General features: G+C 42.7%; 1 protein-coding gene across 2 annotated transcripts in view; it reads right to left on the bottom strand.

Moving 5' to 3' along the window:
• AOX1 (aldehyde oxidase 1) overlaps positions 1-14399 on the bottom strand; it is a 69325-nt gene that overhangs the window by 48254 nt on the left and 6672 nt on the right. For both annotated transcript variants that reach the window (XM_037167574.2, XM_037167575.2), the window contains exons 2-12: positions 12747-12804; positions 10791-10887; positions 7726-7834; positions 6089-6215; positions 5704-5765; positions 4717-4806; positions 3919-3999; positions 3200-3344; positions 2409-2501; positions 1472-1623; positions 1193-1286 (exon numbers count right to left, since the gene is read on the bottom strand). In XM_037167574.2, coding sequence (XP_037023469.2) covers positions 1193-1286; positions 1472-1623; positions 2409-2501; positions 3200-3344; positions 3919-3999; positions 4717-4806; positions 5704-5765; positions 6089-6215; positions 7726-7834; positions 10791-10887; positions 12747-12804 — 1108 coding nt within the window. The remainder of the gene's footprint in view (positions 1-1192; positions 1287-1471; positions 1624-2408; positions 2502-3199; positions 3345-3918; positions 4000-4716; positions 4807-5703; positions 5766-6088; positions 6216-7725; positions 7835-10790; positions 10888-12746; positions 12805-14399) is intronic.

The following is a 14399-nucleotide window of genomic DNA, read 5'->3' as shown; positions in this document are numbered from 1 at the left end:
ATAGTGTAGATAATAGAAAGATAGTCCCTATTTTAAAATTAAAAAAAACCAGATTTATACAGGACCAATTAGAATTTCCTAATTGCTGCAACCAGTGTGGATTGGGGGTACCCGAGTGGGAGCAACAGGAGATTAGAAAAGACATGACACAGACAGTTCAGGGAAAAGCAGGGACCAGGTGGGACATCGTCCTCTGATGGAGAGACAATAAGCCCTGAACGTGGGCTCCGCGTTTATTTTATAGGGTGGGTTAGATACAGCTCAAGGACGTTTTGCAAACTTAGGGAGGTGCTGCAGGCACAGATTGTTCCGTTCCAGGCTATCTAACAGGCACATATGTCTTCTGCAAAAGTTACAGTACATACAGTTGAAGTTTGTGGTTATTTATCTCCTCAACCCCCGTGGGTTCAGGCTGTATGACAACAGTCTTCATCATCCCCCACATCTAATAATTGCTGACCAAGGTGGAATAAGAAATAAATTAAAAGGCCCCGGCTGGTATGGCTCAGTGGACTCAGAGCTGGCCAAAGAGTCGCTGGCTTGATTACTAGTTGGGCACATGCCTGGGCTGTAGGCCACTTGTCCAGTATGGGGTACATGAGGGGCAACCACACATTGATGTTTCCCTCTTTCTCCCTCTCTAAAAGTAAATAAATAAAATCTTTAAAAAAAGGAAAAAAGAAAGAAATGAAAAGTCCGGAGGTTAGTTTCAAAAACAAAGCTCAAGTAAATACCGATAAAATAAGCCCAGCCATCGTATGATAGGAAAAGGTCTGGAGGCTTCCGTCCATGACAGACTAGGTGCGAGCACCCTGCACGGTGTGGGTGCCAGCATTCTCCTGGTCGCCTGGGGAATGAATGTCTCCAGCAAAGGACCCAGTTGTTCTCAAGAGCCTGTAGTTCTCTCCACTGCTGGGATCATATCTGGACACTACTGACCCAAGTGCAGTCAATGTCGGGTGACCAGTATGGGAAAATATCTGGCCCTGGTCCTCAGAAAGGAAGAGATGAAGACATTGGAAGTGTGTAGAATCAGGGCCAGACTGACCAACTTTCCAGCATCCAGAAAGGCAGACAGAATTATTGAGAGTATAAAGAATAGCTGTTTTCAAAACTGGGCTTCCTGCATCCCAGAGAGACAAAGGGTGGAAGGAGCACATTTAACAACCCTCAGGAGGGAGCTGTCACTTACGTTTCGATAGCAAGTTGAGGGTACAGTTGCCCACAGCCAGGATAGGATTTAGATCTGAATCTAGATGTCTGCTCACGATGTGGCCCCCTAAAGACTTTTTAAAATAATGAGTTATTTTCACTCCAGTTGTGTAATTATAAAAACACAAGAGATAAAATAAGAATTAAGAGAGACTTTGGAGAACTATTCTTTTTGCTTGTTCCAAAAGAATGAAAATGTTATGATTGTTAGGGACAGTCTTTAAACAACACACACCAGGCACTGTCATCAAATACGTACAGCCATGTTCCTGATCTGAGAGCCAGCCAGAGTCCGCAGGTGCTTCAGGAGAGCCTGGTATGTTTGTGTCTTCTCCTCTGGGAGCTTCAGGACCGCATCAGCCAGGATGTCCTCTACCTGAGCCAGGCTGAGGCCGGCACCTAAGGTCAGCCCTGAAATGAAATTATCTGTAAATAATACGATGTGATCACTGCCGACCTGGAAATGTGCATCCGTTTTCAGATTACAGATTCGGAAGCTTCATGCTGGATTTGTGCTGCCCTGATCATTGGTGGTGATGAAGGTGTTGGCCATGGGAGCGGTGCTGGTGGGGAATGTTCTGATGGTGGCTAAATGTTCTGGATGCTCACTGGGTCAAGCACTATAGTGAATGCTCCACTGAATCTTGAGTCCTAACAAGCTATTGAGATATTATCTCTATTTCACAGATTAAGAAACAGAGTAAGTTTTTCCAGCTAATATGTGACATAGTCAAGAATTAAACTTCAGAACCAGGCCCCAACCTCACATTTTTATTGCTTCTCATCATTGCCATTCCATCAGTTTCCTTATCAGAATGAAAAAGAAAAAAACGGTCTGGAAGCTACTTAATGCATACACTTGCTTTGCTTACTACGGTGCTTCTGGAGAGCAAAGACAGTGTTCTATTCATGCTTATCTTCTGTCCAGCACTTAGCACAGTGCCCTTTACTGAATAGTAGCTACATTTCTCTGGTACGGTGCACAAAGTTATTCAGTAAAAATGTGACTGCTCAGACTATTAGTATCTCATGTAATTATAGAGAATCCTGAGCCTCCTCCAGAGTGCTATCATTCTAATAAGAAGAGACTCTCTGTATATTACAATTAGGAATAATTCTTTTTTCTGGTTATTTGCTGGGCAAACACGATAAATTAATGCATTTTAACTAAGAAAACAGGGGCCTTGAGAACTCACCATTATATGCATAGTTCACAACATTCAGTTCTTCAATTCTATCAGGAGAAATGATGACTGGGTGAAAGACGCCTTTAAACTTTACTTCAGGCCCTGAAGGATTAGAAAAAAAAAAAAAAGAAGACTAGGACAAAGGGGGATAACTGCCTTGTTAATTTTGAAGTTGTTATTAAAACTGATGTCTTTAAATATATGAAAACCACATATCTTTCTACTGGTCTGTTCATCGCCAAGTCACGCATGCACAGAGGGAATAGCCAGATGAATTTTCACTGCACTGGGGGACCCTTTGGGCTTGTCAGCCTTAAAACTTGGCTGATGAATCCAAGACAACTTGTGGCCTACTCAAAATTCTTGTGGGGAGAACTCCAGGAGACTCTTCAAAGAAGCAGGCAGTCAAACTGAGTTTACAGTAGATAAAATAGAAAGACCCCAGAACTGCAGCTAACTGCCTATAACTAACTACTAAGATACAGTGAGAGAGAAAACAAAGAGCCATTTCAAATACGAGCCCCTGATTGGTCTCCACAGGGAAAGACAACAGCTGTCATCGAACTGCTGCTCCTGATTGGTTGTGAGGCAGGCCTCCTGGGGGCAGCTCTGGCACTGCTCCCATCAGGGGCAATGGGACTCGACTTATGTAATGGGAGTTTGTGACAGTGTTCCCCGCAGGGCTGAGGAAGTCAAGGCAGAATCAGGCTCATTTTCCTGAGGCTTGCACATATGAGGTTCTTTTCCGAAACACACTTTTCCCAGGTTTCCTCATATGAGGTCCTTGGTGTCCTGCATACCTGTAGAGGTGTTCCCCATGATGACGGGGGCCTGGGGATACTTGACTTTAGCTTCCAGAAGTTCCTTCAGGGTCACTGGGGAAATCCATGTCATTCTATCACCACGAAAAACTCTGGTCCTTTGTGGTTGTTTCTCAGCCATTGTCTATTGAAAAGCCAGTAGGGACTTGAGATTATTTTATGACAATATTTTCACGTCTTTTTGCTCTATCTTTGCAGGCACAGAGAAAAGAAATAGAGATGCTATAAGAAATAAAATAAAAATGACCTAAAAGTACAGCTTTGCTAGGAACCAGAATAAAAATATGACAATATTTTACTCCTTCTGGGGACTGTCCCAATGCCTCTTTTTGGTGAGGCATTTTATAACTCAAAGGAATTCATTTCAATATTTGAAAATATTTTAACATGCTTAATTTTGTCAAAACATTCTGTGGAAGAATACACTTTCTACTTCCAGTAGAAAACATGTATAAATGTACAAATGTTTTGATGTCAGTTCATCAAACTGCTTCTTACATTCAACTGTCTCCTCAAGGTGACTTCATGTGTACTCCCCCGTCTCTGCATTGGCCCAAACTCGTTAGACCTTGAACTAAGTATGACAGGTGGATATCACCTGTTTGCCAATCAGCCTTTGAGAGGATCTGTAAGCAAATACACTTTCTACCACTTCACCACACATTCCTCTAGGTGAACGCAACTTTGCCTTAACTTACCATTAGCTCGGGAGGAAAAATCAATTCCTGAGTTGGATCCAATGGCAGAAACTCCTCTTCTGAGAAAAGTTTTTGACTTGTCTTAAAAAGAGAAAGTACCAAAAGTTATTGTCATCAGTCAGTTCTAACTAGTGAACTTTACAGAAGCAAAGCTTGAGTCTGGCGCCTTAGACCACTCGGCCATCCCGACACCCTTAACTAGTGTACTTCAAATCCTTTGTGGGATGAGGCCAGAGAAAGAGAGACACACAGAACAGAGACAGACCAAAAAAAAGTCCAGCCATAATCTCTGAGCTGAGTCAAGGGCTCTAAGACACCTGGTCTTTAGCATGTGGTGCGGATGTCAGTGAGTCTCCAAAACCCCGCAGTCCCTCAACATTCTCTCTGGAGCCTGGGAAGAGCAGAGCAGGCAGGCAGCAGCCCAGGCCCAGCTGAGAACAGGAACATGTCCCCAAGCTCCCACCTGTTATTTCATCTCCCTAACATCTCCACTTTGCTTCTTCTGGCCCTTGTAAAAAGACCTGAAGGAGGCCTTTTTAAAAACTAAGAAACACTAAGGTATCAATGTGTTTTCTCTCCTATAGTTTGCTGTTCTTTGAACAAGAGTAATATCTGGAATGGGGAATGAAGTTGTCAGGATTGGATTTTTTGCGGGGGGAGCGGGGAACAGAGATGGAGTGAGAATGGGAGAGAGGACACACCTCAAACTAACATTGCAACCTTTCACTCTTCCTAAAAGTCAGTGTGTCTCTGATTATGTCCTGGGAAACCCTTACAGAAAATTTATATTTCACTGACCTCGTCTCCCTCCTCAACTTCGGGTGACCCATTTATCCCTTGGTTCAAACAGCAAGCCCCATTTTCTTTACTTTGACAGCAGCCAGAAGTCTAGTGGGTGAAAAAACAAGAAACCGAGAATTTATTCTGATTCTACTAAGAATTTTCCGCTTTATTGAAGTATAATTGATAAATAAAATTGCATACATTTAAAGTATACAATGTGGTCATTTGACATATAGATTTTTATTAAATAATCACCACAATTAGGTTAATTAGCACATTTAGTACCTCACATAATTACCATTGCATGTGTGTGTGTGTGGGAGAACACTAAGTCTATTCTCTCGGCAAATTTCAAGTACACAGCAGGGTATTACTGTTGTCACCATAATTTAAAGATCATATGACAAGGTCTGGCACACAGCAACAAATGTTAACAATGATTTATTTTTAACATTAATATTTAGTATTTTATTAATACTAAACATTAACATGCATTATTATTACTCTGTTCTTGTTAATGGTGTACTGATTTCATAGTTCACCTTCCAAAGGGCAATCTATGTCCCTCATTTCATGATTGTTTGTCCATCTACTCATTCGACAAATACTGGCTGAGTGGTTATTTAATTGGTGAATGGTGCCCGGCTCTGGAGATACAGAGCTTCTCTCATCAGGCAGACCGAGGCCTGATGAAGGGCGGACAGGCAGCTCCAGCACCGCGTGAGCGGCAGGCTCTGCACAGGGGCCGCGGGAGTGAGTGCCAGGGCGTCTGGCTCGGGAACGGTGACCCACAGCCCGTGTCCATGTGCCTGCCGGCGCAAGCCCAGGGAGTGAGGGTAAGTGCCCTGCCCCAGGTCAGATAACAAACAATTGCAGACCTTGAGAAAAGAAGTAGCTCTGAATCTGTACAAATGGCTGTTCTCCTAATCACACCGGGCAATCCCTAGTGTTTTATTTCACTGGGGAAAAAACATACTCAACAATATGTTTCTTTCTACTCACATTACAGAAGGTCTTGCATGCATCAATTATGGGCCTGTATCCAGTGCAACGGCACAGGTTACCTAAAGGAGAAACCCCACCTCTGTTAATCAAGGCTAAAGAGAGGCACAGACTGCCAAGTGCATGATGGAAATAAGGGCCCCACCCTGGAGGGAAGCCCTATTTAACTGACATTTCAGTCCACTGAATTGACAAAGGCAGATTTTTTTCATCAGTAACCTGGAATGTTTGGTTGACATTTAAAGTTGTTATTGCAAAGAGTAAGTGAGATCATCTTTACGTAGCACTTCATGCAGCGCGTGGCGCGTGGTCTGTGTCCACGAGTCACGTTCATCATTGCCACAATCATTGTTTAAAACTAAAAGCACACACACGCAGAACCTACCACCAAGGGCGTCGGTTAACTGATCCAGAGTGGGATCAGGATGGTTCCTGAGCAGCGTGTACATGGACATCACCATCCCAGGGGTGCAGAACCCGCACTGGGTGCCGTGGCACTTGGCGATCCTCTCCTGGAAGCACAGAAAGTCAGAAGTGCAGAATCCTGGCCTCCACCCCAGAGCTACTGAGTCACGACCTGCATTTTAACGAGGTGACCAGGCAAATTGTGTGCACAGAAAGGTGGGAGAAGAGGCCCCCGAAAATCCTTTTCCTCCCAGACGTCTCCCCTTCTTGGGCTGGGTGGCCGTGATTACTGGTCCTCCCCAGCTTTGGAGCTTCATCCAAGGTTTTCAGCCTTCTGAACACCAGGGGGAGCAGAAATATTTCCAAAAGCAGCACCCAAGACTAACTGGCTGAGAACCTCCAGGGGTGCAACACAGATGTATACTTTTTAAAGATTCCCAGGTGGTTTCCCTTTGTAGTCCCGAAAAGAAATCACTGAGATAAAGGTTACTTCCTGGAAGTTTTTCAGAGAAATTAACTGAATTATACTCAAGTTGAGGGTGGAAACCCCAAACAAACAGTAACAATAAAACAAACCCCAAGTACTTCCTGAGTCCCTTTATCTACCCACTGCCGCCCTGATGCTTCAGCACACAGAACTTTGTTTACAAAGCACCAGTACTTGACCCTGAAAACAATTGAGAAGGAAACACTGCCCTTATTTTTCTTCCAACTCTTTCTGCTCCCAGCATGTTCTCCTGGGAATCTAACTTCAAAGGTGCAACCTCACTTTGGAAGCTATCTTCTCGCTACATCGCCACCAGGAGCTTAGCAGCAGTTACTAAATGAAAATGTGTTTTCATGCCTGTGAATAGCGATGTCTCACAAGGGTATGCAGGCAGAATTCACGCCCTCCAGGTAGTAAGTTTTACAGAACATAAACAGAACCCAAGATTCCTTCAAGTCCAGAGAATTTGAAGTTTGGCCATTTTCTAGGTCACCCCAATCTTTTCCCTCTTCAGTCCTCTCCTTATCAGTGACCCTCATCAACTGAGGTAAAAACGTGTTGCAAACAGCATTCTTTTGGCAAATGTATAAAAGACTGAAAGGCCCAGGAGTTACAGGTGCCCTTTCACTTGAGGCAAAGTTCTAAGAAGGTGCTGCCTTGGAAGAAAAGCTGCAACATTCACTGACAATTCCTATTGCCTGTCTTCTAAACAAGCCCTAAATTGAACAAATCTTTTGGGTAGCTGAGATTTTTATTCAGCTTTAAAATCATGGTATTTTCTACTTTATTAAAAAAATTATATTCCTCAATGCCCATGGCTCTCATTTCTTTGGAAGGTTGGAAGGTGTAAGGTGAATAATGAATGGGTCCCATGTAAGCAGAACATAGAAAACAAACCCAGTGATGGCAGCTTTTTTCTTGCTGCTATTGTTTGTTTTTAGAGAAAGTCCTCTAGTCTTTGGCAACATTTTTCTAAGTCAGTCACGAAACATCCACACAGCCCTGGTTTCACTCCTGGTTCCTGCTTGGTTTTGTCTGTTGGCTGACGGAGCAGCAGGGCCCAGACTACTCTACCGTGTTCATCTCGGGGGCTCGTCCTCACATTAATGGTCTTCGAAGCCCACCCTCACCTGAACAGGATGAATCCTGGTCTTGGTGCTCCCTATGCCTTCCACCGTTGTGACGGCAGCACCGTACACGGAACACACGGGGATCAGACAGGCGTTGGCTGGGTAGTGTCTTCAGAAGGCAGAAGAAAAGCACAAATGACACTGTATCCAATGGGGAAGGGGGCCAAACATTCACTGAGCACCTCCAGTATGGTAGGGTTTGTATAATGTCCCAAGCTTTGCGCACAAATTTTACCCTTAACTCACATTCGTTTTACAAAAGTAGAATCAGAGGGTCAGAGTGATTTGCTCAGGGACACAGCTGTAGTGGCAGGCAGGATTCAATTCCACCTTCCAATTCTAACTCCAGAACAGTTTCCATTAATTTTTTGTGTTCCCTCGAATGACAGCCTGACTGGCACTCTCCTCTCTAGAGCATATTCCATCTTCCAGGCAGGTGCCGAGCCAGGGATCGGTCGGGGGACACTGCATTTGAAACTGCTCCAGAAGAAGACATAGGATGTGGGATGCAGAACTCCCTCCCTAATCCCACAAAACTACTGCTTGAAAATGTCCATCCCGAAATGACTCCTAGACTGTTTTCATTCACCAAACAGAACTATAAATGAAACGTACGTTTAACTTCAAAATAACCAATAGCAATTCAAATTAAGCAATGAGAAACACCATTTCTATCAAAGAAAATTATAAATATTTTAAAAAGTTATAATATGCATTATTGCCAAAGGTTTGGAACAATGAAACTCCTGTACTGTTGAATAAAAGTGTAAGTTGATAGAATAGAGCTCTCCTGGGAGACATTTCACTGGAAAGTAAAAAAACCTTTCAGATGCAAACACTCTTTTACCCTGAAATTCCCTCTCTATGGATGTATTATAAATGGTCCTTTACACACACACACACACACACACACACACATCACTGACACACTGCTTATAATGATGAACAACTAAAAATAATCTATATGGGGGACTGATTTTGGTGCACTCAAGCAATGGAACATATGCAACCATTAAAATTATATTTATTATTTTCAAAAGATATTCATGAGAAGTTAAGCAAAATATACAGGTTTCTAAATAGTTATATGCAGTATGCTTCTATATATACACACACAAAAGAAAGATGAAAAAGACATTATTCACTTATAAATAAATGTAAATATGTATTAAGTGCCTACTATGTGCCAGGCAGAGTTCCAGATGCTTGGATTCATGCTAGGATTCATTGGATAAAATCCCTTCCTGTGTAGAGTGAATATTTTAGTGAAGGGAAGGTAGGCAATACCTATGTGCACAGACAATACATACTTACATACATAAATTGAGATGGTGAGAAGTGCTACACATTAATTAATATAGACTAAGGGAACTGGGAATTGCAGAGGTAAGGGGGGGATTGCTATTAGGGGGTGATCAGGGAGGGCTGAGAATGTAACATTTTTGCTGAAACCTGAATGATGTGAAGGAATCAGACATGAAAGGTTGCAGGCAAAAACATTCCAGGCAGAGGGACAAGTACAGGCCCTGAGGCAGAAATGAGCTTCAAACGTGCAAGGACAGAGTGAAGGACGGAAAGGCCAGCGAGGCTGGAGCCCTGTGCACACTGGGGGAGTGACAGATTCCAGGCTGAGAGGCGGGCAGGAACAAGGTAGGGAATGGTAAAGGGCTGGAGGGACAGGCGTTCGAATATTGATTCAAAGACAACAGATTTTGCAGTTCAGATGTAGAAAGTGGTAAGAGACCTTTCACTCTTTCTAAAAACCTTAACCAGTCTTATAAGCTTTATGTTTTAAAAAATTAATGAGATGTGTAGGATGTTAATTACAAGCCCTTCGTAAGAGAGAGGAGATACAGCTATTCTCATCTCTCACTGAAATGGACAGGGGAGAAGGAACCCGCCGCAGTCAGAAGTAGGGAGGAACCAGACCAACTTTCAGCAAACTTTTAATTGCTACGTGTGGGCTGATGGAACAAATAAAAATACAAATCTGGACTCACTATGCCCAAACTCTTCCCCACCAGACTTCACTGAATGCCGAGGGCAGGGAGTGGGTGCTGAAAGAAGCTCTCCAGGCAAACTGGTCCTCAGACAAGGAAGACTTGGGGAGAGCGGGGGGCCGCTGAGAACACCAGGGGCCCTCAGGTTGCACTGAGTGCAGGGCAGCTGGCCGGCCACCCTCCAGAGGCTAAAGACAGGTGGCATGGCTTCAGGAGATTTCCCAAAGCACAGAAAGTGAAACGGGAGAGCAAGAAGAACTCCCCGGTGACCAAAAAAAGTGGGCAGCCAGGCTGCAAAGCTGGGAGAGATGTCCCAGAGTTCGGGAAGCAGGGGCTTGGCTGTGGAACACAGGCTGATCCCTGAACCCTCCCCAGTGCTCAGATCCTTTGTCCTCACCTGAGAGCTGTGACATGAGGTAAATGGTCTAACATGTGCATAGCTGGAGTCCCCAAAGAAGGGTGAGTCAGGGAGGGAAGGGGACAGAGAGAATGAATATTTGAAGAGATAATGGCTTAAAAAGTTTCCAAAGCTGATAGAAGACATAAACCGTAAACCCACAGATCTAAGACACTTGGTGAATGTGAAGAAGAATAAATATCAAACATGAAAGAGGTTAAAGGTAATGGGAAGCCATTGGCGATTTTTCAGTAGGACAGTGTTGTGATCCGACTTATACTTGGAACGGGTTTCTCTGAGTGACGTATGGAGGGTGCACTCTATGGGGTCAAGGGTGGGAGCAGGGAGACCATCAGCAGCTTGGAGCGGGAATATCAGAGTGAGAGGACACCTTGTCCTTTCCTGCCATTTCAGCACACGGAGTCAGAGAGCCCTTTAACTTTCAACAGGGGCTTCCTTGACTGTACATCATCCTCACTGATGGCACGGTTTTAATAATCCATTTATATTCTTCAGATAATGTTTATCTTAATCATCACTGTATCCCCAGTGCCTAGCACAGCTCCTGTCACATAGTAGGTGCTCAATGCATGTTTACCAAATAAAGGAATAAAATAAGGTTTAAAACTACAGAATTTCAACCACATCTGCACTTTGCTGCGAGGTACCTTATCTTCTTGGTGACGGGGTTATATCGTGATATCATCACTGTGCAGGCCCCACAGCCGCCCCCTCCACAGCCATACTTAGTTCCTGTGAGTCGGACTAGGAAAAGCACAGTTAAGGCGAATGTGTTTTCCACAGTTCTCTTTCCAGAATAGCCTGAGTTTAGGAGACATTATCAAAGACTTAAACATGTAGTTAAATCAGTACGTAATTATCAAATGATGTATGTATGTCTTAGCTGCTCTTTAGAATCTTGTAAATTCCCCATTTCCATTTGTGTGTTATAACTAGTCTCCTCCCTTTCAAAACAACTGAACTTCAGGTTGCCAAAAATTGGGCCAAACTCAGAAAAGGACATACAAGGGCTGAAGTATTTGAAAGTATGAGTATATGCTACATTTGTTCTCAACCTTATCTGTGTCTTTGATGATGTACTAAGTAAAATGTCAACTTGTAAAAAATTCTTGAAATATTTCTGTCATATTACCCCTGTTTGCCATACTTCTGTGCTTCCTGGTGGTAGAAGCTGCTGGTTGTTCCCAAATATCTGTTTGCTCATTCTTCCTTGGTAATAGAAACCTGCATTTTTAGCTACACACATTTCCCAGAAATAAAAAAATATATTTTTCAAGCCTCCTCTGCAGCTAGATGGGGTCATTAGCGATGGTGGTCAATGGGATGTAAGCGTAGGTGTTGTGTGTGACTTTCAGGAGTGAAACGTCCTCAAAAGGAGAATCCTGCCTGCTTCTTCATTCCTCGCTTCTTCCTATTTGTTGGAATTCAGAAATGATGGCTGGACCTCAGTAGTCATTTCTGACCACGAGGAGAAAGCTGCATGCTGAGCGGGGTGTAGTGGCAAGATGTAAGGAGCTTGGTTCCCTGATTACACTGTGACGCGGCTTTACCAGCCCGATCTACCTACCTCTGGGATTCCTTTATGTGAGTATGACATTCACAAGAATGTGCCTCACACACCGCCTTCAACAGGGAGGGTAACTGACCAAGAAACCCAGCGGCTGCACTTTGCAACCCATCACTCCAGCTGTCGCTCGCTCCCTCCCTGCTTCCTTGTACTCAGGCATTTCTTTAAATAAAGCTCTTACACATTTAATCCCATGTTTTGGTCTCTGATTCCCAGAGAACCTGAACTAACATAATGAGAAAGGAATAAACTTCTCTCTTCTATCTTGTTTATTGCTATTGAGGATTTTCTTTTACTCCCAAGAGAACTAAGTCTAAAATGGTACACATTCATACTATTGATAACCAGGAAGTCAGTCTTCATTGTTTTTATGTCTAAAGGTCTTAAATGACTCCCAGAATATAGTTGTTGAGGCTTTTTGAGAATTCTCTTGGGAATTTCACTCTTTCCAGGAGAAATAAAATGTACAAACCCTCATCGTCACATAATTTTGTATATGATTTAATGGGGTCTATGGAACTCCAGAAGCCCTCTGGAGTTCATGCCTAAGCAGTCTTAGACTTCATTCCTTACATGACTTTTATTTAGAAAGTTTTTCTAAGCTAACATTCTCGGGTTTAATTTCTCCCTTGTTCTTTTATGTTCATTTCAGGAGATTTCGGGACTCTCCTTTTCTGATGGGCATAATGATTAGTCCTCAAAGACAGAATGCCAATATTGTGACTCTTAATTCTAAAGGATGCTTAATTAAGCCCTTTTAACATCCATTGTTTTGACTCTCATTGCTAGCTTCTCCATTTATAAAATACTATACTAAGTGCCAAAACAGAGATTGGAAAGAACTTAGTTCTTCTGCCTGTTACATCTGCATACTGTCTATAAAACGAAGATGTAGGACTTTCTCCAAGAAGCACATAAAACCACAATAGTAGAGAATATCACTGCGTGTGTCTTGAAAAGATATTTGAAATACCACTTATTGGGGATGTCAGAGCCTCCTACGCCTGACACAAACAGAAAGCAAAAGAAAGGATACGCTTCTTTCTCAGATATGGTAACAGCATTGTTTCAGGATCAACGTTTTTTTCTATCACCTGTACCGGAATAAAAAAGAAGAGTTATGTACAAAAATTTGAGAGAATTAGTTGTCATTTTCTATTAGCAGACTTATGTCAATTTGATGAAAATGCACATTGATTAACTCATTTTTATATTTGATATTGCATTTAATGTTTAAGGAACATCCGTGGTATACAAATCACCCCATCTAAGTGTAAAGTCTATTCTCCAAAGAGGACACACAGATGGCCAATAGACCTATGAAAGGATGCTCAACATCACTAATCACTGAAGAGTTGCAAATTAAAACCACAATGAGATATCACCTTGCACCTGCCAGAATGGCTATCATCAATAAATCAACAAATAAGAAGTGCTGGCAAGGATGTGGAGAAAAGGGAATCCTAGTGCACTGTTGGTGGGAATGCAGACTGGTTCAGTCACTGTGGAAAACAGTATGGAAGTTCCTCAAAAAATTAAAAATGGAACTGCTTTATGACCCAGCAAACCCACTTCTGGGAATATTTCCTAAGAACACTAGAATACTAACTCAAACAATATAGGCACCCCTATGTTCATAGCAGCATTATTAATTTATTTTTCACATTTTTTATTGTTGTTCAAGTACAGTTGTCTCCATTCCCCCCCCCCCACTTTCCCTCATCCCATCCCTACTTCCCATCCTTGATCCTACCCTCCTTTGGTTTCGTCCATGTGTCCTTCATACATGTTCCTGAAAACCTTTCCCCCTTTATCCCTATTGTCCCCTTCTACCTCCCCTCTAGTTACTGTCAGTTTGTTCTTAATTTCAATATCTCTGGTTATATTTTGCTTGCTTGTTTGTTTTGTTGATTAGGTTTAACCTATAGGTGAGATTATATGGTATTTGTCTTTCACCACCTGGCTTATTTCACTAAGTGTATGTTCTCCAAATCTATCCATGCTGTTGTAAAGTGCAGGAGAGCTCCTTGTTTCTTTCTGCTGCATAGTATTTCATCGTGTAAAGTGTACCATAGTTTTTAGATAGGCCCTTAGGTTGCTTCCAACACTTGGCTATTGTAAATAGTGCTGCTATGAACATTGGGGTGCATAGGTTCTTTTGAATTGGTGTTTCAGGGTTCTTAGGGTATAATCCCAACAGTGGAATTGCTGGGTAGCAGTGTTATTTACAATAGCTGAGATCTGGAAACACCCAAGTGCCCATCAGTAGATAAGTAATTAAAAAAAACCTATGGTATATTTATACAATGGAGTACTACATGGCCATAAAAAAGGAAATCTTACATTGTGCAACAGCATGGATGGGCCTAGAGGTTACTATGCTAAGTGACAGAAGTCAGCCAGAGAAAGATAAATACCATATGATTTCATGTATATGGGGAATCTAATAAACAAAATAAACTGACGAACAAAATAGAAACAGAGGCATGAATACATGGGAGAGACTGACAGCTGTCAGAGGGGAGAAGGGAGGGATGGACTGGATGAAAGAAGGTGAAGGTATTGGCCAAAGAACATACATGCATAACCCACAGACACAGACAACAGTGTGGTAATGGCCAGAGGGAAGGTGGGGGCAGGGGCTGGGTGGAGGTGGGGAAGAGGGGAGAAATCAGGACATGTGTAATAG

The sequence above is a fragment of the Artibeus jamaicensis genome, unplaced genomic scaffold, assembly GCF_021234435.1.
Source record: "Artibeus jamaicensis isolate MK-2021 breed Jamaican fruit bat unplaced genomic scaffold, CSHL_Jam_final contig_391, whole genome shotgun sequence".
NCBI lineage: Eukaryota > Metazoa > Chordata > Mammalia > Chiroptera > Phyllostomidae > Artibeus > Artibeus jamaicensis.
This window is presented reverse-complemented; position numbering and strand designations above follow the sequence as displayed.